The sequence below is a fragment of the Trachypithecus francoisi genome, unplaced genomic scaffold (genome assembly GCF_009764315.1).
Source record: "Trachypithecus francoisi isolate TF-2019V2 unplaced genomic scaffold, Tfra_2.0 Lachesis_group13, whole genome shotgun sequence".
In the NCBI taxonomy this organism is placed as follows: domain Eukaryota; kingdom Metazoa; phylum Chordata; class Mammalia; order Primates; family Cercopithecidae; genus Trachypithecus; species Trachypithecus francoisi.
In genome coordinates this window covers 119,553,191-119,578,748 of record NW_022681458.1, presented here as the reverse complement: position 1 = coordinate 119,578,748, position 25,558 = coordinate 119,553,191, and the positions used below count along the sequence as shown (strand labels likewise).

At 48.1% G+C, this 25,558-nt stretch overlaps 1 protein-coding gene across 3 annotated transcripts in view; it reads right to left on the bottom strand.

Moving 5' to 3' along the window:
- Positions 1-23,755: 23,755 nt before the first annotated feature.
- MARCO (macrophage receptor with collagenous structure) overlaps positions 23,756-25,558 on the bottom strand; it is a 60,066-nt gene continuing 58,263 nt past the window's right edge. For all 3 annotated transcript variants that reach the window (XM_033231736.1, XM_033231737.1, XM_033231738.1), the window contains 2 exons: positions 25,111-25,287; positions 23,756-24,027 (listed from right to left, as the gene is read on the bottom strand). In XM_033231736.1, the coding sequence (XP_033087627.1) occupies positions 23,894-24,027; positions 25,111-25,287 (311 nt within the window). In that variant the 3' untranslated portion in view covers positions 23,756-23,893. The remainder of the gene's footprint in view (positions 24,028-25,110; positions 25,288-25,558) is intronic.

Sequence of the window (25,558 nt, the reverse complement as noted above, 5' to 3'; positions counted from 1 at the left end):
GAATATACTGGGGTTGCTTGCTAAAATGCAGATTCACAGGCCCAATGTCAGACCTAGTGAGTCAGACTCTGTAGGGTGAGCCCCAGTAATCTACGTGTTTAACAAGTCTCAGAGGGAGCAGAGGAGGACCGCAACAGTTAGGGCACAAAGTGGCTGAGACACATTTTATCCACGTCTACAGAGCACTGTAGCTTTCAAACCAGGATGTCTCGAGGATACCATAGGCCTTTAAGAACATCTGTTCATCCATCCATCTATCCATTCATTCATGCATTCCTTCCACACCTACTCACCATCTACTATACACCAGGCACTGGGCTCGGTGCCATGAGATCAGTGAGACATGATGGCTCCCAGCTTCAGGGAGTCTACAGAGGGCAGGAATTACATGAACTGACTTTTAAATCTTCCCAAAGAGGCGAGGCACATTGATTCACCAAGCAAACTCTCTGTAATTGAGAATGAATGAATGAGTGGAGTTTGTAGGACCGCTAAGCTTTCATTTACTGCCTGTAAAATACAAACATATGATAAAGAATTTTTAAAAACTAGAAAATTAGGGAGAAGACTGGCACACTATAGAAATATGTATAGGGTGGCTTATCATGGGTTGAGATGATTATTTATCTTGATTGTGTGAGCATTTAGGGCTCATTAGATGCCAGCCAACTTGCTGGACAAGGGCTGGCCAGACGTGGGATCTGTAAAGTGCCTGAGGACACACCCATCACAGGTCTTACTTTGGGTCTTGGTCTATGTCATCAACAAAACCCATCTATTAGGTGCCTAATTGCCTGTTAAGCATGACATTCTCCCCCTCCCTGCTTGTTCACTTGCAGCCTACAGCTAATTTTGAGGTAGAAGACAGGGCTTTCCATTTCACATGTCATTACCCTCTTGTCCAGGAGAAGCCAGGAGCCAGCCAGCCAGGGAGGAGCAGGGCCATCGTGCTTCCATGAGAGCAGAGTGTGAGCCCTCTTGGGGTGGCTCATAGTGTCTTCGTGTTTAGCTCTGCACACCGTCCCTGCCCTGTAGCAGACACAAAAATGCTGACTGAAAGATGCTGCTGGCAGTCTTGATCGCTGACCCCTGATGGGGCAGCCAGCCTGTCTGGCCGTCCAGGCCACCCAGCCTGGAAACAGGCACTCTCACCGTGGGTTCTCTGGCCTGCCCAGCACTGCACCCACCCTCCCATCTGTCTGCCTGTCTCCCGGTCCTCCCTGAGTTGCAAGAGTCTGCCAAGTCCTGGGTATGAAGGTTAAAGAACCCACAGCTGTGGACTCTCCGGGGTTGCTCCTCTTGAGCACCCTGGTTTCCTGCCTGCCATGGGGCCTTTGTCTTTGCATCCCAGCCTTTAAGTCCTCCTCAGAGGAGCTGGTTCTCATTAAACATCCACTAGCTGGTGTCCCACTCTGGCCAGTTCCCTCCCACATACAGACACACACCCCCAGCCAGTCTGGAAGAGGCTGACCAGCTGCACCCGCATGCAGAGTCTTCTGTCTGTGGCCTGGTGAGCAGGCTGCACATCTGCCAGTTGCCAGATGTGGCTGCAGAGTTTCCAGAGAATGAGAAGACAGAGAATCTCCCTCTAGGAGCTTGGAGTCCCTTTCAAGAGACAGTGTCTGGGAACAACTAAAGCCATGGGAGAGCTTCATGGTCAGCTGGGACTGCAGGTGGCAGGAGATCCTGGGCAACGAGGGCTTCAAGGGGAGGATGGGGCTAATGGAAGGGAAGGAACAAATCCATAGGCAGCTGGAGTGTGGCTGGAACTTGGAGGAATGGGCGAAGAGAGGAGGGGCATTTGCAGGCTCAGGCATGCCTTGTGACATGTCCCACCCACCACTACATTTTACACCCAGGATTCTTGTACTCACCTGGTACTGCAAGAGCTGGCTCCCATCCCGAAGCCTTTGCATGCTGGTTTATCCCTGTCCAAATCTCTGTCCCCTCCTGTAATTTCTACAAAACCCTGCGAGCAGCCTCTTCTCTCCAAAACCCAAAGCCCACAGCCCAGGAGAGTGAATCACCCCTTCCTGTCCCACTCCTGCTCCTCATGCCCCTACAACCTGCTGCCTGACTTTCATGGCTTGCTCTTCCCCACTATGCCCTCCCTGAGACTGGCTGCCTCTTTGTTTGGTTGTTTTTTAGAGAGAGAGAGACAGGGTCTTTCTCTGTCATCCAGGCTGGAATGCATTGTTGGGATCACAGCTTGCTGGAACCATAAACCCCTGGGCTCAACTGATCCTCCCTCTCCAGCCTCCTGAGCAGCTGGGACTACAAGTACATGCCACTTTGCTCAGCTAATTAAAAAACTTTTATCTATTTTCCTTTTGTAGAGTCAGGGTCTTGCTATGTCGCATAGGCAGGTCTTGAACTCTTGGCCTCAAGCAATCCTCCTGCCTTGGCCTCCCAAAGCACTGAGGTTGCAGGCACAAGCCACCACACCTGAGCAAAACTGTGTCTTACCTTACTCATTCCTGACCCCATCCCACCATAAGCCCTGGCATAGAGCAGATGCTCAACAAATGCCACTTGGGTCAAACTGAGCTGCTAGCCAAACCCAGCTCAATGGCATCTCTGCTGTGAGGGTGCTCACTATGTATGGTGTTGGTCTGGTCATCTCTCCTGGTGGCCCTACGTCTCCACTCCTCATCCCAGCTCTCCTTAGACCCTGACTGCTGGGAGGTGTAGGAAGAATGAGACATTCTGAGCTTCGGAGTCAGGCCTGGCCCTGCCACTTACACTGTCATGCTTGGGCCACTTGGTTTGACTCCTGGGGCCTCAGGTTCCTCTGAATCAGTTGATCATCATAAGATCTTCACACAGTGGTGATGCTTACATGGCCCAGTGCCTGACACCTTGAAGATCCCCAATAAACATCCATTTCTCTCTCCAATGCTTGGCACCTTTCTCTGCCTCCACCCATCCCCTCCCAGCCTGTCTTCCCATCCTTCAATGTCATTCTCCACCCCTAACACCTCTCTTTGGCCGAGATGAGCCTTTCAGGGCCTAGTGAGGCTTCCCCAGACGGGCAAAGCTTCCCCACAGCATCCTTTAGCTTGTATGGTTAAGGTGGGAGAAAATAACCATGGCAGTGGGAAGCCTGGAGAGTGCAGAGGTAGGACTGGAGGGCCCAGGGAGATGGGTCCTCAAAGAGGAAAATAGAAGCTCATCAAGCACCTCATCTTCTGCTGCTCTAAGGGTGTGTTTGCTGTGGCTGGAGGAAGTGGGTCTGCCCAGCTGCAGACACCCTAGCCCTGTTGAAATGTAACAGAGACCAAGGGAAGGGGAATGTGACAGCAACCACACAGGCACTGGGTCAGATCCTGCTTTGGTCACCTGTTCTGCTGTGTGACTTCAGGCAAGCTGGTTTAGCTCTCTGAGCCTCAGATCCCCCAGGTAGAAAATGAAAATGGTGCTGGAACAGGCCTCGTAGAGGGTGATGTGAAGATGAAACAATGCTAACACCATGCTTAACATGGATCACAGAATGTAAGAAGCACTGAATGAATTATATACATTAGTAAATATGTGCATTTTTGCAGCTTCAACAAGCCCGAAGAACAGAATGATCCTTAGGGTGCATGGAGCCCCAGGAAAACATTTGATTAAAACTGTGTTATGAAATCCACATGGAGTATAATGATTTACTGATGAAGATTTAGAATAATGAGCAGAGAAAAGGAGCTTAAGTGTGTGCTGATTGTCCAGTCAGTGCCGGTGAAGATTATTTGGAGTGAATAGGCACTGTGTCTTCCTGGTCAGGTCCAGGAGCTGTCTCCCTGTCAAATCACATAGCTGGCTTATTTCATATTTCCTACTGTGAGAAAGAAGTGGCAGCACCATTGTAGCTCACAATGCCACAGCTTTTTGTAACCTGTATGGATTGAAACCATATTAGTCTTTTTACCTCTGTGGTTCCTTCATGCTGTTTACTTAATGCTGGTTACATGCTTCCTCACCCACGTGCTGCCCATGAGTGCTGACTTCGGTGACTCTCTCTGAGCTGTTATTGTGTTGCTGATGACCACATGTGCAAGCCTTGCCCTAATAATGCAAGAACAATAATTCGTCTTCCAGTCATATTAAATTTACCATTTGGAATTTTGTAGCATAAACATAAAACAGCACATCCTCCACCCACATCTTCTCTTGAACTTGTTAGGCTGTGATCGCTGCATCACTAGAATGTGGGCGCTGTCATCGTGGCCCACATCCCTGCCTTCCACACACCATCACAAGGGCAAAGGATAGGCAAGGAGATGAGGGGAGCAAGAAGACTGGTTCATTCCCACTTTGGTGTGTCTTAAGATGATCTGAGGGAGTATGATGTCACCACACCCATCACTGCAAGGGCATGCATCCATTGGACAGGTCCATTGGCATTCTCTCCAAAGCCCTCAGAGATGGGCATGGCCATCCCTGGAGGCTGCCAGACTTGGAATCTGTGGAGGAGATGGGGACACCATCCTGGGTCCAGTGACGAAAAGTGCATGGAGTGAAGGATGCCTGTCACCATCCTCACCACTCTTAGATGCCATAGACTTGAGAGAGCATTGTGGTGGAAACATGCACAGTGAGACCAGTACATAGGCACACAAAGGTGGTTTGCACCCAAGGGTCCGAAAGAGATAGTGGGTAGCTCAGAGCCCTAAATTCCTCCTCTGTCCATCTTGAGTGAGGCTTATCCCCAGTCAGCAAGTCAGCACCATTCTGGAGGCCCATGTTCTTGCCATCCAGCGAAAGAAATACTATCCTGGTCAGTAGTCACAATCCACTCAGCAGACCAGCCTTCTGGAAACACGGGCTATCTTGGGACAACCCTCCAGGCATGAATCCTGGAGCTCCTTCAGTTGTCTTATAGCTCTTATGTGCAGGTAAGAGGGCATCCGAGCACCTGGAAGGGGAGAAATATGGACAGAGGCTTTTCTGGTTCAGGTCTGGGTGGCTGGAGATGTCCAGCATAGATGGCTCTAGCCCTGAAGATTTTCAGGTACTAGAGGGACCTTAAGGAAATGTTGGTGGGGGTGCTTCTAGAATCTCAGATGTACACAGGACCTGGCCTGGGCCTGGGATGGCCTGCCTGAACAGAACTCTTAGCCCTCGCTGGGCCCAGGTACCCAAGGGGAACTCAGAAAATTTCAAGGAAAGTACTCCAAAGTGGGGACACCTGAGACACAGGGCCAGGGCAGGGCCTCCATGCCTGGGCCTTAGGGAATACTTCCAAAGAAAGTGCTGAATGAGATTTTTAATCTAAGGTTAATGAAAAACCAAATTGCTTAGGAATTTCTCGGCCCTGTCCAGCATTCAGCCTCATTGCTGTGGGCCTGCTGGGCTGAAGCTGGGAAAATGGGCTCAACTTGGACGGTGGTGGCCCAGCTCTCCCAGGGAGGTCATTACTTGCACAGAATAACTCAACAGGCTGGCATTTCTCCCTGGGCCTTGCCTTCCTGAGCCAGGGCAGGGGTTCCCAACCTGATGGGACATTGGTATTAATTGGGGATGTTCCCAAAGTCACACCAGATCAGTTTAATCAGGCTCTTTGGTGACTTCTGTGCTCAGAGAATGGATAAATAGAGGGAATGAGAACAGCAAGGGTTTGGGGTCAGCAGGTCTGAGTCCAAATCTAATTCCTTCCCTTATAAGCTGTGTGACCTTGAACAAGTTAACTAACTGCTCTGAGACCCAGTTTCCTCCTCTGTGAATGGCATGCTTATGCCTCATAGGACTGTCATGAGTACAGTGATGAAATCTTGACTTGTAGGTCAAGCAGAGATGCTTCTGTTTTTTACTGGCTGGATGATCCTAGGCAAGGTACCTAATCTGTCTGAACCTTCATCTCTTCAGTCTTTAAGTGGGTATAATAGTACTACCTCCCAGGACTGTGAAGACAGAATAGGATAAAGTAGTTTATTTTATTTTTTTATTTTATTTATTTATTTTTGAGATGGAGTCTTGCTCTGTCATCCTGGCTAGAGCGTAGTGGCACGATGTTGGCTCACTGCAACATCTGCTTCCCTGGGTTCAAGCAATTCTCCTGCCTCAGCCTCCCAAGTGACTGGGTTTACAGGAGTGCGCCACCACACCCAGCTAATTTTTGTATTTTTAGTAGAGATGGGGTTTCACCATGTTGGCCAGGCTGGTCCCAAACTCCTAACCTCAAGTCATCTACCCGCCTTGGCCTCCCGAAGTGCTGGGATTACAAGCGTGAGCCACCGTGCCTCGTATTTAAAATACTTTACATTTTAACACAGTACCTGCACTTTATAAGGAGTTTTTACAATGTTTAAAAATAAAGACTGTTCACTTGCCTGCATGGAGTAGAGGATCCAAATCCCTCATCCAGCTTTTAGCTGTCTCCACTGTCACTCTCCGGCTCCCCCGGCCTGACAACACACACCTCATCAATCCTTCTCTCCCCTAACTGCTCCAGTCATATTAATCTGCCTTGTTCTTTCTTATCTTGGAGCCTTTGCTCCTGTCAGGTGCGACTGAATGATCGCCCCTCTCCTCTCTGCCAAACTAGGATGAGCACCTCATTCGCGCCTTTGTGAAATTAAAATTTGACAAATTTAAAAAAATACCATGAACGAAGCAAAGGGACAAACCAAGGGAATATATTTACATATTCATATCCATGCAACATGAAGGGCTCTTACAAATTAGTGAAAAAGAGCAATAACTCAATTTTTTAAAAAGAGGGAATGAACACGTTTAGGCAGTTTACAAATGGGGAAGTACAAATGATCACTAAGCACGTGAAAAGAAGCTCAGACTCACTCGTCATTAAAAACGTACATCAGCACAATGAGATGCCATTTTTCACAAATACATTGGCAAAACAATGATGATGATATACAGTGCGGGTCATGGCACGGGGAGGAAGGAGCAGTCGTGTACTGCTAATGGGAATGTAAATCAGTGCAGCCTCCTTGGATGAGAATCTGGCGATATTTGCCAATATTTTTAAAATATTTCCCAATATTTAAATGTGTCTCCCTTTCAGAGGGCAGTGCCGCTGGCAGGAGCTATTTTACAATTGTAATACACACATGCACCGCTAGTCACTCAACAAATCTGTAGTAAGCTCCTACTACGTGGCACTGGTGGTGACATTGGGAATGCAACGTGCAGGCACCAAACCACCTCTGTATTAGTTCCTTGTTGCAGTGGTAACAAATTGCTACAAACAGAGTGACTTCACACAGATGTATTATTTACAGTTCTAGAGGTCAGCGGTCTACTGTGAAGGTGTCAGTAGTGCTGCCTTCCTGCTGGAGGCTATTGGGAAGAATGTTTCCTTCTGTTTCCAGCTTTAGAGGCTGCCAGCACTCCTGGGTCAGTTCGTGGCCCCCCTCACTCTTGCCCTGACTTTGACCCTCCTGCATTCCTCTTCCTTGGACCCTGGGATTTGCTATCGGGCCCACCCAGATAACACAGGATCATCTTCCCTCCTCAAAATCTTTAATTGAGTCACATTTCCAAACTCCCCTTTGCCACGTAAGGTGACCCGTTCACTGGTCAGGGGACTAGGATATGGGCATCTTTGGGGATCCATTATTCTGCCTGCCACACTGCCTCATGGAGTCAATATTCTAGGGATAGTGATACACAAAGATATTCATGGCAGCATCATTTGTAACCTCGAAGAACTTGAGAAGCCTAACTGTTCTTTCATAGCCAACTAGTTAAATTGGTTTCAATACAGCCATTCGGTGGAATATCAGGCTGCCGAGGATCTGAACATAGTATCGAGGTTGTGGTCATAGGGATCCATTTCCCAGATACTTTGCTAAGTGAAAAGTGCCATGCAGAGCAGGATGAGTACTAAGCTGACACTCGTGGAAAGATAAGCACACATGCTTTTTATGTATAGAATATATTTGGAATGATACAAAATAAACTGTTAACAGAGACCAGGAATGAGAATGAGGGGTTTCAGTCAGGGTGAGACTTACTTTTCACGATATAATCCGTTGTGTGGGTTGAAGGCATTTATGGGGCATCTGGAGGGTGGCAGAGCTGTGGCAGTGCTGTGGTAGTGGGCAAAGTGGCCCAGGCAGCAAGGTGACACCCAGGAGGGACAGAGCAGCAGTAATCCTGGAGGGCCACTTGGCTCAAGGCTGCATGCACACATATAGCACCCTGCTCTTGCTCAGATGACCCCAGTAGAAATAGCAAAATCTTTGAAACATGTGTTCATTCAAGCTTTACTTTGAAACATGTGTTCATTCAAGCTTTACTTAAGAATAAGAAAACATACACTTCGCTTCTTTTTTTTTCTCCTCTTCTCCCCCCTCTTTCTTCCTCATCTGCTTTGTGGGGCTCTTTGGGAGGAAGCAGATGAAGTTGGGTGGTAACCACCCCCAACCACCCCTTGGTGTCATCCCTGCTAGGGAACATGTGGACAGAGAAGAAAAACGAGGGTGGTGTCAACTTTTAAGGGGCAAGCTGTGAGAAAGAAGCCAGGGAGGAAGGCTCAGGGAGAGGCTGGGAGACAAGTGGCTTGAGACTCCAAGAGAGGTTGAGAAACTCGTGAGCAGAAAATGTTTCAAAAAATATACAATGCATTTGGTATTTTAAAAACAGTTTTTTTTTTTTTTTTTTTTGAGACGGAGTCTCGCTCTGTCGCCCAGGCTGGAGTGCAGTGGCTGGACCTCAGCTCACTGCAAGCTCCGCCTCCCAGGTTTACGCCATTCTCTCGCCTCAGCCTCCCAAGTAGCTGGGACTACAGGCGCCCGCCATCTCGCCCGGCTAATTTTTTTGTATTTTTTTAGTAGAGACGGGGTTTCACCGTGTTAGCCAGGATGGTCTCGATCTCCTGACCTCGTGATCCGCCCGTCTCGGCCTCCCAAAGTGCTGGGATTACAGGCTTGAGCCACCGCGCCCGGCCTAAAAACAGTTTTTTAAATGGGGCAAAGCAAGGGTGAACACTGTCAAATATTTCCTGTATCCATCTATCTATTCGTATCTATCTATCCATCCATCCATCCATCTATTCATATCTATCTATCTATCTATCTATCTATCTATCTATCTATCTAATCTGTAAATCTATCATCTATCTTATCAGTAAATACCTTAAGGCACACCTGCCAAACACAAGGCATTGTGTTAGAATCTGCAGGCAACGTTATAAGCAGCTTACACTTTATTTGGGTGAAAAGTGAAACGACCTATAAAATATTTAAATAACAGCTTAACCCCGAAGCCACAAAGGAAAAGACTGATAAATTTGACTACACAAAAATTTAAAAGCTTTAGTACAGAGACAGGGGAAAAGCTTCAGGATAAACTGTAAAGGTATTTGAAATGCATATGACAGACAAAAGACTAATTTCCTTAATTTACGTTGAGAGAATCATTGAAAAAAAGACCCTAGATGAGCAGATGTGAACAGGAAGTTCTTAAACATGAAAGCTGGGAGGGAAATATTCTCATCCCAACTCATAATTAAAGAAATGTAATTCAAAACAACAACGAACCTCCATTAGTCATACCTCAGATTGGCAAATATTAAAATGCAAATTATTACCCGGCGCTGTCAAAGGTGTGGGGAAATCGGCACCCTCTTATTGCTGGTGGGAGTCAATGGGCACAACGTTTTTGGAAGACAATTTAGGAATATGTCAGCATTTCAATTGCATATACTATTTAATCCAGCAATTCCGCTACAGCTGCCTCTGCAGAGATTCACTAAGAGGCCCTGGGCAGGGGCTCCCAGCAGCACTGTTTGCAATAGCCCTGACTGCAAACAACCTACCACTGCCCTCTGAGGACCAGGCGAGTGAGTTATGCAGTGTCTCTACTGTGGAATATGCTGTGGCCATAAAGAAGGATAAAAATTGGCTTGGCAGAGAACAGTATGTTCAGCATCATGCCATTTGTGTTAATAAAAACCCTATATACTGTATACGGATTACAGTAAATTATTTTGGGGGAGGATACATGTGAAACTAATAACCTTTTCTGGCTTGACATGCTGTGCACTGTGTGAATGGTTGTTCCATCAAGTGAGATAAGAAATGTAGGAGCAGATTCCTAAGAAAAAATGTCTAAAAAAAGAAAAAAAAGACGTGTCCCTTTGGTGTAAACCATGAGTATGACTTTTGACTGTGGAGTTTAAAGTATGTGTGGGAGGAGAACTGAGTGGGGATGGGTGTAGAAAGGAAGGCTAAGGCTGGTGTTGTGTATTTTATGTTTTCAAGAACTGTTTTGGGAGGGGAACAACACACACTGAGGAATAGTGGGAGGTGCGGTGTGGGGAGGGAGAGCAATGGGAGAAATAGCTAATGCCTGCTGAGCTGAATACCTAGGTGATGGGCTGATAGGTGCGGCAAACCATCACAGCACACGTTTACCTGTGTGACAGACCTGTACATCCCGCACATGTACCCTGGAACTTAAAAGTAAAAATTAATTTAAAAAAATAAACAAAACAAAAAATTTTTAAACTGTTTGAACTTTTTTATCAGCTAAATATGTTGCTATTTTATCAAGCATTTAAAAAAAAATTACGTACTAAGACAACAATTGAGTAGCTGGCCCACACAGGAGAAACGTCATTGAATTGCTCAGCGAACAGGGGCCAGGACGGGGAGTCTCTCTGACAACCCCTCTGACCACATCGTTTCTCTATTTTGTGAAGTGCTTTTGTCACTGCATCTTGTTCACTGAGGCCCTTAGGAAGATCTCCTGCAAAGTGTCTGAGATGTTCCCTACCACCAGCCCTCTTCATCTGGCCCAAGACACTCCCACAGCAGAAGTTTGTTCTGAGTAATTTCCATTTCACTGTGATCTCAAAACATCAAAGGATTGTGCCGCCCAAAGATAGAATCATTCACTGATTTGAGTAACTTTCTCTGTGCGTGTGTGTATGTGTGTTCCAAGGAGAGTGGCACAGTTTCTTGAGTGAATGAAGCCCTGAATTGGGAGCCAGGAGATCTGAATTCTAATCCATATCAGCAGTCAACCAGCTGTGTCCTGGGGCCAATCTTGTTGCCACCATAGGCCTCCATTGTCTCTAAATGAAGGACTTCAGCTAAAGTCATTATGTTATTCATTTATCTATTTATTTATTTATTTTGAGACTGAGTCTCACTGTGTTGCCCAGGCTGGAGTACAGTGGTGTGATCTCAGCTCACTGCAACCTTCTCCTCCTGAGTTCAAGTGATTATCCTGCCTCTGCCTCCCAAGTAGCTGGGATTACAGGCGTGCGCCACCATGTCTGGCTAATTTTTGTATTTTTCGTAGAGATGGGGTTTCACCATGTTGGCCAGGCTGGCCTCGAACTCCTGACCCCAGGTGATCCACCCGCCTCGGCCTCCCAAAGTGCTGGGATTGCAGGTGTGAGCCACCGCGCCTGGCAGTCATGCCATTTAATAATCCTCCCACACTAGCATTCTGATTTTTTTACATTTTGTCCTAGGCCTTGGCTCAAGCCTTGGTTATGTATTCTTCCATTTCTCTACTTTACTATAGCGGCTCCCGTAGAGTGCAGCCTACAGAGGGCTAGAGCACACAGCACTGTAGGATGGAGAGTTTGGACCTTGGAGTCAGATAACCCTGGATTTGAACCTCTTTTCCTCTCCTCACCAACAGTGTGGGCTAGAGCAAGCCAGTTATCCTTTCTGAGGGTGGTTTCTCCCACTATAAATTGCCTTCTGAGTTGTGGCACAGATTAAAGATGCTTCATCTCAGGGACCTGGTAGATAGTAGATGCTCAATAAAAAATTCGTATGTTTGCACCAGAAAGTAGGATAGGAGAGCACAGAGTGCCCTGCTTCCTCCCCTTCTTCAAGTCTTCTCAAATGCCCTTCCTCTAGGCATTTATGTCACCATCCTGTGACTGTGTGTGTGATGTGTGTGTCATGCCCTGCTGGAATTGCCTGATGTCCACTAGACTGTGAAGTCCTGAGGGGCCTGGATCTGGACTTTCATCCCTGGATCCCCAGTACCTGGCACAAAGAAGCTGCTCAAAACACTTTTCTTAAGTAAGTGCATCCCTGTGGTTTCTTGCCACAGGTAGGCCTGAGAAGCCTGCAGGCTTTACAGGGTAATTTTCCCTCTGGTCTGCCCATGCCCCCGCTCTGTAAGTTAACCCTCTATGGATGAGAGTGAAGAGGGCTCTCTGGGCACACTGATGTAAGCAGTGGCACCTTAGTCTCCTTGCCCCATGGGAATTTGGCCTTGGGCTGTCAGCTTCTGCAAGGGTCAAGTCCATTCATCCAGGAGATAGAGTGCCATCGGGTGCAGAGCTGGGAGCATCTGTAAACGCAGCGGGGAGGAGGCTGATTTTTAATTGCAGCCTCTTTTATCAATGGCAGCAGGGGCCACAATCAGCATCACAGAGTCGCCTTTATTGTCTCTGAGAACTTCCCACACTTGGGGTGCCATGGGAGGGCCTCAGCAGGCCCAGGTAGCCCCAAAGGGTCCCTGCTGCCCATGTCAATTGGACAGCTCTTCTCAGGCCCCACAGGGAAACCCAAGCCTATCCCTCCCTGACCTGCCTGTCTCCCACATTCTCTGTTTTGGTGACATTCCTGGGCACCCCAGCTGGAAACCTGGAATCAGCTAGGACTGTGCCCGCTGTTCTGTGCATTGCAGGCCCTCCCATCCCATGCCCCTGCCCCATGTTGTCGTGGCTGGGCTGCTGGGCTGGCCTCCTCACTGGTCGTGTCCCCTGAATGTCCAGCCCCATACTGGCTTATGCAGCTCCCTCCTCCTGCAGTGTCTGCTTCTCCCCTTGTTGCCTTGTACTCATTTTCCAACTCAGGTGGGGCTCCCAGGGGAAGGCTCTCTGCCCTTCACCAGCCCAGGCGGGTTCCCATCCTCCTCTGTGTCCCTGCACCTCATATTAGATCACCTCATATTAGATCATCTAGTTGTCTGTTGATGGTTCTGTCCCCCCACTGGGCTGAGCACCTTGAGGGTCCAGCTGGCCCAGGTCACATGCCCAGCACCTGCTGCAGGTCTGGCACTTAGAATGAGCCCAGGTAAGTTTGTTGAAACATAATTAAAAACGGAAACACTCCTCAGGAAAAGAGCTGGAGGAGAGAGGCAGCTTCCAGCAGGGGGAAGGGGGCTATCAAATGCCAGAGGGCATGAGACAGCAGGTGGTCACTGAGACCATGGGTGAGTGCCTGTGGCCAGGGCCACTCTTCAGGGTCTCTGGGCCTCTGGTATCCAGCAACTTTACTTCACAGATGGCACAGCCCAAAGGTGGGTTGTGTGAAGACCTCCTCTTGGCTCTCTTCTCTTCTCACTAACCAGCCCTGTTCCAGGAGTCTTCCATGCACAAACTGTAGGAGATGGTGGTGGTGTTTAAATGACTCAGTCCCACTCTTCCTAGTCTGAAGGAGGAAACAGGACCTGGAGGAGAAAGACTTGGCTTGACGCCATAACCCACTATTTGGCAGACAAGGGACTAGAACTCAGGCTCCTTGACTACTTTGATGCTTTCCCACCACAGAACTCCTAGTCTCCCAAAGCTCTTCAGAAGTCCCTCCAGCAAACCTGCTGGAGTAGCCACCTCCTCCTGCCCAAATTCTTTACCCCGTGGGGGTTGGCATGGGAAGAGGGTGGCAGGTATAGGGGAAGACATGGCCTTGTGGGTCAACCTTAGGTTTGGACCACCAATTCTGTTGCTTACCGGCTTGCTGTGTGGCCCTGGGCAAATAACCTAACCTCTCTGAGCTGGTTTTCTTCTTAGTAACACGGGCACTATAGCGTGTCATGGGATTGCTCTGGGGAATTAATGTCTATAAAGAACCCCACAGAGTACCAGTTCACAGTCGGGGGAGTTCCCCAGCGTCCTAAGGGTGCTGGCCCCCTGCACGTAGCTTTTTGAATACCATCTGTCCAGGGTCAGCGGTGGATTTGTCATCACTGGGGGGTCGGAAGGAGAGGGCGAGGAGGGAGTTTGGCGGAGCCTGGGCCGGTACAGCTGAAGAGGGGAGTATTTCTTCCGAGGTGGGAGGGCTGGGTCCAGGAGGCGCCGGCCGGCCGCAGGAGCCTTAGCGGGGAGCCGCAGCCTCTCCCGGTCCCAGCGCCGCCCGCCAGCGCGGAGACGGGCCGGCTCCTGGAGGGTTGAGCACGGCCTGCAGCGCCCCCGCGTGCCGGGAGAGAGAAAGCAACCTCCTACAGCGCGGCCGGCAGCCACTGGAGGAAGCCCCCTCTTCTACTCTGAAGGTTCAGGGGCGGGGCAGCCCAGGTCACGTTTGTGGAGCCCAGCGACCTGAAACTCACCCTTACCCAGGCTGTTCCCCAGTCTCCGGCCCTGCCACTACCTGCAACAGCCAGTCATCCGCCCAGGGTTTGCCAAGTTCCTCGGGGGCCAAGCACCCGTGTGTACCAAGCAACTTCTGTGTGCCATGGAACACCTGCTACTTTCTTCCGAAGTCCCCCCAAGGTGTGGAGATGTAGAGAAAAGCTCTCATCAGCTGATCCAAGCACCGTAATCAGAAAATCCAGGAAAATACTGTTTTAACATGCATTTGAACAAACCTGCAAATTTCGCGTTTTATCTTTAACATTATTTTGAGGAGACAAAATAGAGCAATTTTGTCCGTGTTCGTTAAGGTTGTACTATATGGAGTTAGGGAGCGGGGTGCAGGAAGGAATCCCAATCTGGCCCTGGGCCTGGTAGAAGTTCACATCAGAGGCCCTGCTGGCCCTCACCTTCCTGGGCCATTCTAGCTCATCACTGTGCTGAAATCACACTTCCTAGTGGTTTTCTGTGGACCCTGGCCTTGGCACAGGAACTGGGTTTCTGATCTTCCTATCAGCAGTGTTCAGCACAGTGCCTCATGGATAGCAGGCATGTGTCAATATCTGCTAAGTTGTGGTGGAGAATTCAAGCGTGAGATGATGAGGTTGGGGACACGGTTGTGACAGGTACAAAGGAAAACAGAGGGGCGGCACAGGATGAAACAATGAAGAACCCTTGGGTTAGGACATTAAACTATCAGCAGCCATCAATGTATTAGAGATCCCAAATTTGCCATTCTTGGGAAATGGGACTTAACCAGGAGGCTAGCCATGTTAAGACTTGGTGCCTAGCTGGGTAGAAAGGAGAGGGAGCAGATGAAGGTGCTGCACAGATGTCTTCTGCAGGATGAGTGGAGGACCACTCATCTCTACACACACCTGGGTTCAAATCCTGCCTCGGCCTCCTACCAGCTGTATAACTGTGAACACACAGCTCCTCATCTGTAAATGGTCCTTGCAGCATCTACCTTGCAGGTTGCTCTACAGATTACATGAGAGAGCTTGTGCCCGGCACAGGGTGAGCCTTCAAACGATGGCCTCCTGATGATCCCTGACACTTCCAGGAAAGGCAGCAGCACACCCTCCCTCCCCAGTCTAGAGCTGGGTCCTTCTCCCTTGACAACCTGCCAGCCCCTGCTCCTCCTCATCTGCGCAGTTGCTGACCTTGGCTCATGCTCTCTAAGAAAACAGAAGCAATTTTCAGATGAGAACTCCTTCATCCTTCATCTTCCCACCACCAGATCCACCGGTGACTCCTTCATCCCTCATCTTCCCACCACCAGATCCACCGGTGACTCCTTCATCCTCATCTTCCCACCACCAGATCCACCGGTGACTCCTTCATCCCTCATCTTCCCACCACCAGATCCACCGGTGACTCCTTCATCCCTCATCTTCCCACCACCAGATCCACCGGTGACTCCTTCATCCCTCATCTTCCCACCACCAGATCCACCGGTGACTCCTTCATCCCTCATCTTCCCACCACCAGATCCACCGGTGACTCCTTCATCCCTCATCTTCCCACCACCAGATCCACCGGTGACTGCATCTTTATTCATCGTTTTGTCTTCCTTGCTGCTGTACTGGAAAAACTATTCCTGTTCCCACTGATGGCTCAGGATCCTTTGCCCTCTCATCCTCATAACAACTCTGCTCCTGAAATTATGCCCTGTCTCTTGAATTATTGATTTCTCCCTCTCTATTGGGTCATTCCCATCTGCATACAAACAGGATGTATTATATTTTGCTCTAAAACATCAAGTTCTCTCCTGCACCCCGTCTCTCTCTCCCCCATCTTCAGCCTCATTTCTCTTCTCAGCCTGCCCAGCATCCTTGTTCTCTGGACACTGTACCTTCTGTCCTGGAGTGGGCCCGCCCATCAGTGACACACAGCAGACCCATGGTGACCAAGACTGTAAGTCTGAGCTCAGGAGGAGGAGAAGGTTTCTGGGTTCTTTGATGATGCGCACTGCACTTTTATTGTTTGCTTTAACTGGCAATTTTTTTTCCTTTTTATAAGTGTACACTCATGGTAGACAACCCCCAAGCCATGGAAAAGTATAAAAAATAAAATTAAAATCAATCATAATCCTTTTACCAAAGAGAAACATTTTGGTGTGTTTTCTTCCATTTCTTTGTAATTTTCCCCTCAGCATGTACATTTTTTAAACAATTCATTTATTGAATATGTATATATTCACTGTGTGCCATGCACTGTGCTCAACAATGGGGTTGCAGCAAGGTAGATACAGCCCCTGCCTCAGAGCAGAGAGAGACAGTGAGCAGTTCCAGACCTCGCCGAGTACCATGATGTTAGCAGAATCCAGGTGTCTGAGCCTCAGGACAAAAAGGGTGGAGGGAGAGATGAATGACCACAGGCGCTCTGAGTTCTTAGACTAAAGCTGACCTCAGGCTGGAGAGTAGATTCCGGATAGGTGGAAAGTGGTGATCCGAAAGCTGAGAGGTCATCGGGGCCAGATGACTGAGGACGTCTTACACTGTGGCTGGGAGTGGGGACTTCCTTGTAATGGCAGCAGGTGGTCTTGGAAGGGTTTTAAACAAGGGAAGTGACTAGATCTGAGGTCCTTCTGGCTGTTTTGGTCTAATGGATAGAAGGGAGCATGATTGAAGGGAGAGAGACCAGTTCAGAGGCTATTGCAGTCTTCTAGGCCACGAATGGTGTAGCCTGGGCATGGAAGGGGTAGGGGTGGAGAGGCTAGGGGTTGGGGATAAGAGGGCAGAGCCAAGGAGCATCGAGGGAGACTCACAGGTCTTTGGTGCTGGGTTGAATCTGTAGTGGAGACAGTGAGGGAGAAGGAGGAAACTGTTGTTATTTCATTGTAGTCCTTCTGTACATATTGTTTTGCAACTTTTTCCATAAATATATCGTGAATGCTTCCCCATATTCCTAAGCATCCTCTGTAATATGGTTTATAATAGTTGTGAGTCTGTAATTACATTTAATGTACTATCATTTTGTTAACCAAACCTCTACTGTTGGTCATTGGCTATTTCTAATTCTTCCGTAGAATAGAAGCAAATCTTAGCTCATACATATAGTCAAATAAAGTGAAATACCTTGGAAAACCCCTGAAGTCATCCATAAAGTACAGTATTCATTGTTTCATATACACACCACATATACTAATGTATATGTGTAAAGACATAATGTGTAGCCTATAATAAAGAAGATACATATGAAATAGCACTTTAGACTACCGTTTAAATGGCTGCTTTCTTTACATGTTTCTGAACACAGGTGGGAGAATTTACGTAAGTTAAAGATACATTTGTGTGACTCCACAGTGCTCTTCATAATACTCCAAAGAGCTCATATGTACTTCTGTGGGTTGGCAGATTGTCTCATTAGCCTGGTTCTGCACCCCTCCTGTCCACGCCCTTTTTTATGTGGCTTTACCATCCTTTCACTCTAGGTAGAGTGAACTTCCTTGCTCTGACTTTGGGCTTGACCATGTGACTTGCTTTGACCAGTGAAATGTGCCACTTCTGAGCCCAGGCCTTAGGAGAAATCAATGTCTTCCTGCTTGCCTTTGTACCCACTACTTTCACCAGAAGACCTCTAGAGAGAAGACAGATGGAGCAGACCTGAGCCTGAGCCACAGCAAGGAGTCAATTCCATCTGGTCCTGTGGCCTGAGGCAGAGCTGCTTAGTCGAGTCCAGCTTAGATAGCCAATCTCCAGCTGACCCAAAGATGTGTGGGTCAGCATAAATAGTTGTTGTAACCTACCGTCTAAGTGTGATTTGTTACACAGCAATAGCTGACCAATACAGTGGGCATTTTGATTAGTTTTTTTGTTTGTTTCAAAAAATCTTGGGTTGGGGAAAGGATTCCCTATTTAATAAATGGTGCTGGGAAAACTGGCTAGCCATATGTAGAAAGCTGAAACTGGATCCCTTCCTTACACCTTATACAAAAATTCATTGGAGATGGATTAAAGACTTAAATGTTAGACCTAAAACCATGAAAACCCTAGAAGAAAACCTAGGCAATACCACTCAGGACATAGGCATGGGAAAGGACTTCATGTCTAAAACACCAAAAGCAATGACAGCAAAAGTCAAAATTGACAAATGGGATCTAATTAAACTGAAGAGCTTCTGCACAGCAAAAGAAACTACCATCAGAGTGAACAGGCAACCTACAGAATGGGAGAAAATTTTTGCAATCTACTCATCTGACAAAGGGCTAATATCCAGACTCTACAAAGAACTCAAACAAATTTACAAGGAAAAAACAACTCTATCAAAAAGTGGGCAAAGGATATGAAGAGACACTTCTCAAAAGAAGATATTTATGCAGCCAACAGACACATGAAAAAATGCTCATCATCACTGGCCATCAGAGAAATGCAAATCAAAATTACAATGAGATACCATCTCACACCAGTTAGAATGGCAATCATTAATAAGTCAGGAAACAGGTGCTGGAGAGGATGTGGAGAAATAGGAACACTTTTACACTGTTGGTGGGACTGTGAACTAGTTGAACCATTGTGGAAGACAGTGTGGTGATTCCTCAAGGATCTATAACTAGAAATATCATTTGACCCAGTCATCCCATTACTGGGTATATACCCAAAGGTTTACAAATCATGCTGCTATAAAGACACATGCACACGTATGTTTATTGCGGCACTATTCACAATAACAAAGACTTGGAACCAACCCAAATGTCCATCAGTGATAGACTGGATTAAGAAAATGTGCACATATACACCATGGAATACTACGCAGCCTTAAAAAAAGGATGGGTTCAGCCAGGCACAGTGGCTCACGCCTGTAATCCCAGCACTTTGGGAGGCCGAGGCGGGTGGATCACGAGGTCAGGAGATCGTGACCATCCTGGCTAACATGGTGAAACCCCGACTCTACTAAAAAAATGCAAAAGTATTAGCCGGGTGTGGTAGCGGGCGCCTGTAGTCCCAGTTACTCCGGAGGCTGAGGCAGGAGAATAGCATGAACCCTGGAGGCGGAGCTTGCAGTGAGCAGAGATCGAGCCACTGCACTCCAGCCAGGGTGACTGAGCGACACTCTGTCTCAAAAAAAAAAAAAAAGAAAGAAAGGATGGGTACATGTCCTTTGTAGGGACATGGATGAAGCTGGAAACCATCATTCTCAGCAAACTATCGCAAGGACAAAAATCCAAACACCGCATGTTCTCACTCATAGGTGGGAATTGAACAATGAGAACACCTGGACACAGGAAGGGGAACATCACACACCAGGGCCTGTTGTGGGGTTGGGGGAGTGGGGAGAAATAGCATTAGGAGATATACCTAATGTAAATGTCAAGTTAATGAGTGCAGCACACCAACATGGCACATGCATACATATGTAACAAACCTGCACAGTGTGCACATGTACCCTAGAACTTAAAGTACAACAACAACAAAAAAGCTTGGGTTACATCTTGCCATTTTGCCCCTTTCTGTCACTGAAAATCCATCTCTATTTCTATTCACAGTGGGTCCTGGGGCCTGTTTTCTTCCTGTCTCGTCAGCATCAAGGATTTTATTTTAAATTGCCAATTTAACTTGCAAATAAATGTTCTCTCTTTTTTGCATTTCTTTTAAGTGAGGATAAACATTTAAAAAAACATGTTTACTAGCCTATGGTCTCTCTTTTTGTGAGTTTTTGGTTTATATTCCTAGGACTTGGCCTTATTCATTTCTGATTACCCTGCCACAAAGGGGAGCTGAAGAGTGTTTCCACAAATTCCTTGAAGTCGGCTTAATCACCTGGCCAATCCCACAGACTCAGAACAACACCATCAGGTGAGTGCTATTTGTGTACAATTTTAATAATAAAGATTCCTATATACTGTCTGATTCATTTTGCAACAATGCATATTTTCTGAATGCCTCTTGAATCTAGCATGGTGCAAGCAAAAATGTGTTTAACACCGAAAGACCAGAAGATGAGTTTTAAAGACCAAAGGAAAATCATTTTATTTCTCTCAGCCCCAGTTTTTACATTTTTGAAATGGAGATAATAATGGATTTTTTCACTCAATATTGCTGAGAGGAATAAAAACAATCATGGGTATTTAGTGCAAAGATGTAACGCATCTAGCATCTAGCATGTTACAAACCACACGGTAAGTAAGTCTTAGATTCTTACTGAACTTTCCTTCTTTACGTGGGTGGGCTATATGGATAAAGAGAAAGGAAATATTTATCTGAAGTGAGAGCAATCAAGAAGGTTTTCTAAAGGAGGCACAATTTGAACTGGGCCTTAAAGGGTGGGGAGAATTCTGGAGTGATGGAAGGAAGAAGGGAAGGTATGCTGGGTGGAGACTTGGTAAGAATGAGGCTTGGTACCAGAAGCGATTCTAATCAAGCTATGGTTATTCAGTCCCCAGGATGTGCCAAGAGCTCAGCAGTCACTCCAGATGGCAGTATTTTCATTACCATTATTCCCACCTTACAGATGAGAAACAGAAACTGAGAGAGGCTTTGTGGTATCCCCAAAGCCACACAGCTGGTCATTAGTGCTGGGATCTGAATCTGATCTCAAATCCTATTCTCTTTTCAGTAAACCATCTAGCAGCCAGGGATTCTCTGAATCTCTCTAGTGCTTCGGAATCTCTGACCTCTGGAGAGAACGTGCCATCGGGCCACAGAGAGTATGGGAGCCTCCGGCCCCGCGGTGGCACCTTCAGGACTCCCTTGCACTCCCCAGTCAAGGCTGTGCATTTGGGGCAGCCCGAGGCCAGGGACTGAGCAAGGCAGGGCAGGGCACTAGGGTCTGTTACTCCTGCCCACCTAGGACCCCTCTGAGAGGCCATCCTTGCTCTGCATCTCCTTGTCAATGTAGCCAAGTCAGGGCATGTCTGCATCACAGTCTGAGGCTCTCCTGCTCATCCCGCTGCCTCAACATTTTCCCTTTCACAGACGCTTCCCCCAGTATGTCTCTTGCACTCCTCACTGCATCTCTGTCGGCTTCTGGAGGAGCCACAGACTCACCATCCTAGACCTCTCAAGCCTGGTGCTGATGGGAGGGCCTGAGAAGACCTATTCACCATGTGCAGAGGGCTCAGTGGGGCCAATGTTGGGGTGGGGTGAGCTGGAAAGGGTCTTAAAGGATAACTACAACAAAGGCTGAGTGCCTCCTGTGTGCTGTCTTTTTGTTTATGATTTCAGTGAATCCTCACAAGAACTCTACGAGGAAGAAACTGTTACTATTTATTTTACAGGGAAGGAAACCGGACCTGGAGAGGCTTGATGCCTTTCTTGTGCAGATGACAGAGCTGTTGTATAGCAGCACCAGGACCCTAACCCGGGCTATCGGAGTCCAGAACTTTTGTTCTCAGCCACACCACTATGATCTGCCCTGTGGGGTGCCCTGCTAGGCAGGGGAGTGGCAGGAGGGCTTGTGCACCGGGTTTCTTTTTGAGAGGTCCACCATCTCTGTCCTGCCCAGCCAGTCTGCCGAGAGCTGCAGGCCTCAGCCAGGAAAGGAGCATAGGAGGGAAGACGTGTTTCAAGCGGACAGTGCAGCCAAGTCTCCTGCCACAGAGTCATGTGGAGACCATGCTTCACATTCAGCAGCCCCAGATGACATCGTAGTGCTGATTTTACCCCGTTGTTCACCAACTACAAAACCAGTGTCCTGACACATGGCAGTCATGTGCATGTGGCAGCCCCTGTGGATCTGAAAGAGAAATCTCTTCAGCTTAGCACAGTCTGAGAGCTTATGGGAGGAGTCACCTGGCAGAGATGCCGGCAGCAGCAACCCTCCTTTCTCTCAATCTTTTTGGTGCCAGACAGACCTGGGTTTGAATCCCAGCTCTGTCCTTCATAGCTGTGTATCCTCTATAAACTAATTTTTATCAGTTGCTGCATAACAAGCCACCCCCAAACCTAGTGGTGGTAAGCCACAGTCATTTGTGATTTCTCAAGAGTTTGTGGGTTGGTTGGGCAGGTAGTTCTTCTGCTGTGGGCTGAACTTGACCAACTCAGCTGGGCTTACTAATGCAGCTGTGGTTAGCTGTGAGCCAGCTGATGAGCAATGGCCTCATCTGGGGAACCTGGGCTCCCTCCACCTGCTCACTCCCCAACTAATGGGCCAGCCAGTCTTGTTTTCATAACACAGCTTGGATTCTAAGAGAGAGCAAGGGAGTGCAAGGTCCTTTGAGGCCCGGGCTTGGAACTGCTTCCCAGCACTTCTGCCACTTTCTGTTAGCCAAAGCAAGTCTCTGAAACCAGCCCAGAGTCAAGGTGTGGGAAACAGACCTTGCTTCTGGGGAAAGGAGCTGTGGTCACATTGTTAGTGCCATGAATATAAGCTGGGCAAAGCGCAGCCAGCATACCACATTGCTTCCCCACTCTGAGGCTGAGTTTGCTCATTTATAAAATGGGAATAATATTATTTATATTATGTGATGCCCTAGTGTAAGGGAAATGGCTGCACTTTAGCCAGGAATAGGCCGAGGCAGCCAGCCGGTGCAGCATGACTCAGTGGGTTTAGAGTGCAGGCGCACAACTCCAAACATTATGTAACCACGCCACGTGAGGCACATTATGTAACTACTCACACATGCTCATGTGAGGCTCAGAGCCACTGTTGTCTGTAAAAGGTATAACTACCTTGCTGATGCTGTACATATGGCTTGCACTCATGGCTTGCTTGTGCCCATGGCTCACTCATGCCCACAACTGGCTTGTGTCCAGAGAGAGAATAAAACCATGTCAAAACTCCTTACGATTCCTCGAGTGTTCTTCCAGCTACCTGCCACTTGCCCACTGACTCCCCTCGGACCTCTGTCAAAACCTGACACCTAGTGTTCTGTGTTCTTTCAGTAGATGGTTAGTCAGTTGTTGCCACAAGAAGGGACACAGGATAGGCTCAGGAAAACAAAGTCTTTTATACCTACATGTCCTAGAATGACAGAGTCACTGTATGCCAAGAAGGGGTCACATCCTCCCCACCCTTTAAGGTCCAGTTCAAATTGTGCTTTTTCAGAAAACCTTTTTGATTACTCTCACTCCAGATAAATATTTCCATTCTGTAAATCCCACTCATGTATGGAAGGAAAGATCAGTGAGACTCTAAGACTGATTTCAAGCTTACTATGTGGTTTGCAACATGGAGAGTGGGCTTAGCCCAGCAGGCAGGGAGCTGAGAGAGAGCAAGGACCCAGGGGCAGGTGGAGTCAGGGTGGAGCACAGAGCACAGGGCATGAAGAGAGTTCATGTGTGTGCTGGAATGTTACCAGGTGATGGTCAGGGGAGGACAAAAATGGGGAGAGAGAGCTCACCATGAGAGATGTTATGTCTGAATGGCTGAAGAGATGGTCAAGACTAAGGTTGACCATAAGTGACCTTCACCTTCTGTGTCACCACTTCCACCCTCTCCTCCCCCTGGCTATGGACATGGGAGAATTCAATGAAATATTGTGGTGCATGGAGTGGGCACATCAATGGGGATGGGAGGTATGAACACACTGACACTCAGCCACAGTCAATGATGTTGAGCTTTATTAATGGCCCCTCTCTGGAGGCTGCTCAGTTGTCCCTAGGGAACTCCTCAGAGATCCTCTGCCTTCCCACGTGTGAGCCCGAGGACACTCGGGAGCAGAGCAGTGAAAGGGTTTCCTGGTCAGATGCTGCACTCCACGCCTGCGTCCTCCTCGTGGCTGCAGTCATGAAATCCCCAGTTATTCTTGATGCAGCTCCACAGGGTACTCTCTGTGCCCCGACACTGAACATTATCCAGCCAGATCTGCCCAGTGCCTTGATAGAGAAAAAGCAAGACAGAGAGAGCAAGAAGGGTAGGATTAGAGTCAAAGCAAAGCAGCCACGTGTGTGCCTGGGAGGTTCCATCCGGGGTAGACTGCCGAATTTTCTCACAGTCATTCTGGCCCATTCTGGCCCAATGTGCTGATGACTGGCTTAGCCTATTTTTTTTTTTTTAAGCAATGACTCTGCCTCCATTTTATTCTCTACCCTTTGATGAAAGTCTCATGCAAATATTTAATACTTAAACCCCACACTATTTGAAATATCTTCCTGGGGGGTTGGGGGTGTCCCAGCGTTTAGTTTCCTCCCTGCTAATTCACTCCTACTGTGTCCACCTTTCTCACATGCCTCTGTAATCATGCCATCACCCTGCTCTAAAGCTAGCATTTGCTTTGGGTTGGAGTAAGGACAGGGAACACTTGGGGTTGGGAGCAGGGGGGGAAACTGGTCTCATGTCCTGCTGGGGCAGCCTCTATGGCCAGAGAAAAGGGCTCTGCCTGGGGACTTAACTCCTTTGCTCAAGGTTTGAACTTTTGGCTGAAAGACATAGGCCGAGTCTCCAGCATCTGAAGACATTTTCCCCAAATTTTAGTAAGTCCCTGCTCTGATTTGTTTCCTCTTCCCTTCCCATCTTCTCTTTAAACATGATCACAGCCAAGACTGCTGCTCAATTCAGGATGCTAGTTTGCAGACAGCTGGAGTGAACGTCTGTGTTTGCCTGCCCTGAATCTTCTCGCTGTTCTTCTAGTTCCAGTAACTCATCTGTCCTTTGGAGAGCCATCTCCGGCAAACACCCTTAGCCATGTGGCATTCTGACCCCAGGGCTGGATGGACATTGACTGAAGCAAGGCCAGCCTTCACTGTCAGTGCTGGAGAAGACAGGTCATCTTTCTGCTGGGGTTGCCAAGCTGGAAGGACGCATACCTGGAGCCCTGTGCTGCAGAGCTTTTTGGTTGCTTGGACCAATACTTTTCTTTTAAGGCAAACCACACTGAGTCACTTGCCAACACCCCACCAGCCAGAGAAAGCCACATCCACACCTCTGGGGAAGAGGCCCTTGGCTGGTGACTCACTTACCAGCTCCCACTTTGTACAGGGCCCTTCCTCTGGAGTAACCCAGCATGCGGCAGAAGACGGTGGCGTCAGAATTGTGCCATTCATCATCGCAAATGGTCCCCCAGGTACCACTGTAGTAAACTTCAGCCCGGCCTCGGTTACTACTGCCAACAATCCTGACGGACACTGCATTTCCACCTGGGTGAAGAAACACACGTGGGAGAGGCGAGGAAGTCCCCTTGGGGCTTTGGGTAACTGTGGGCTCTTTCTTTTCATTTTGGAGTTCTACAGTTAAGGAAAAGAAACGCCCCTGCTTGACTGTCACCAGAGCCTGGAAGATCCCACTTTACAGCACCAACCCAACCTGGCATGCAGCCTCCGTGCACCTGGGGCCTGCAGGCACAAGGCCAAGGGGGCAGGTGTCCCTGTGGCTGGTTTGCAAATCGCATACACCAGATCTTGTCACGTG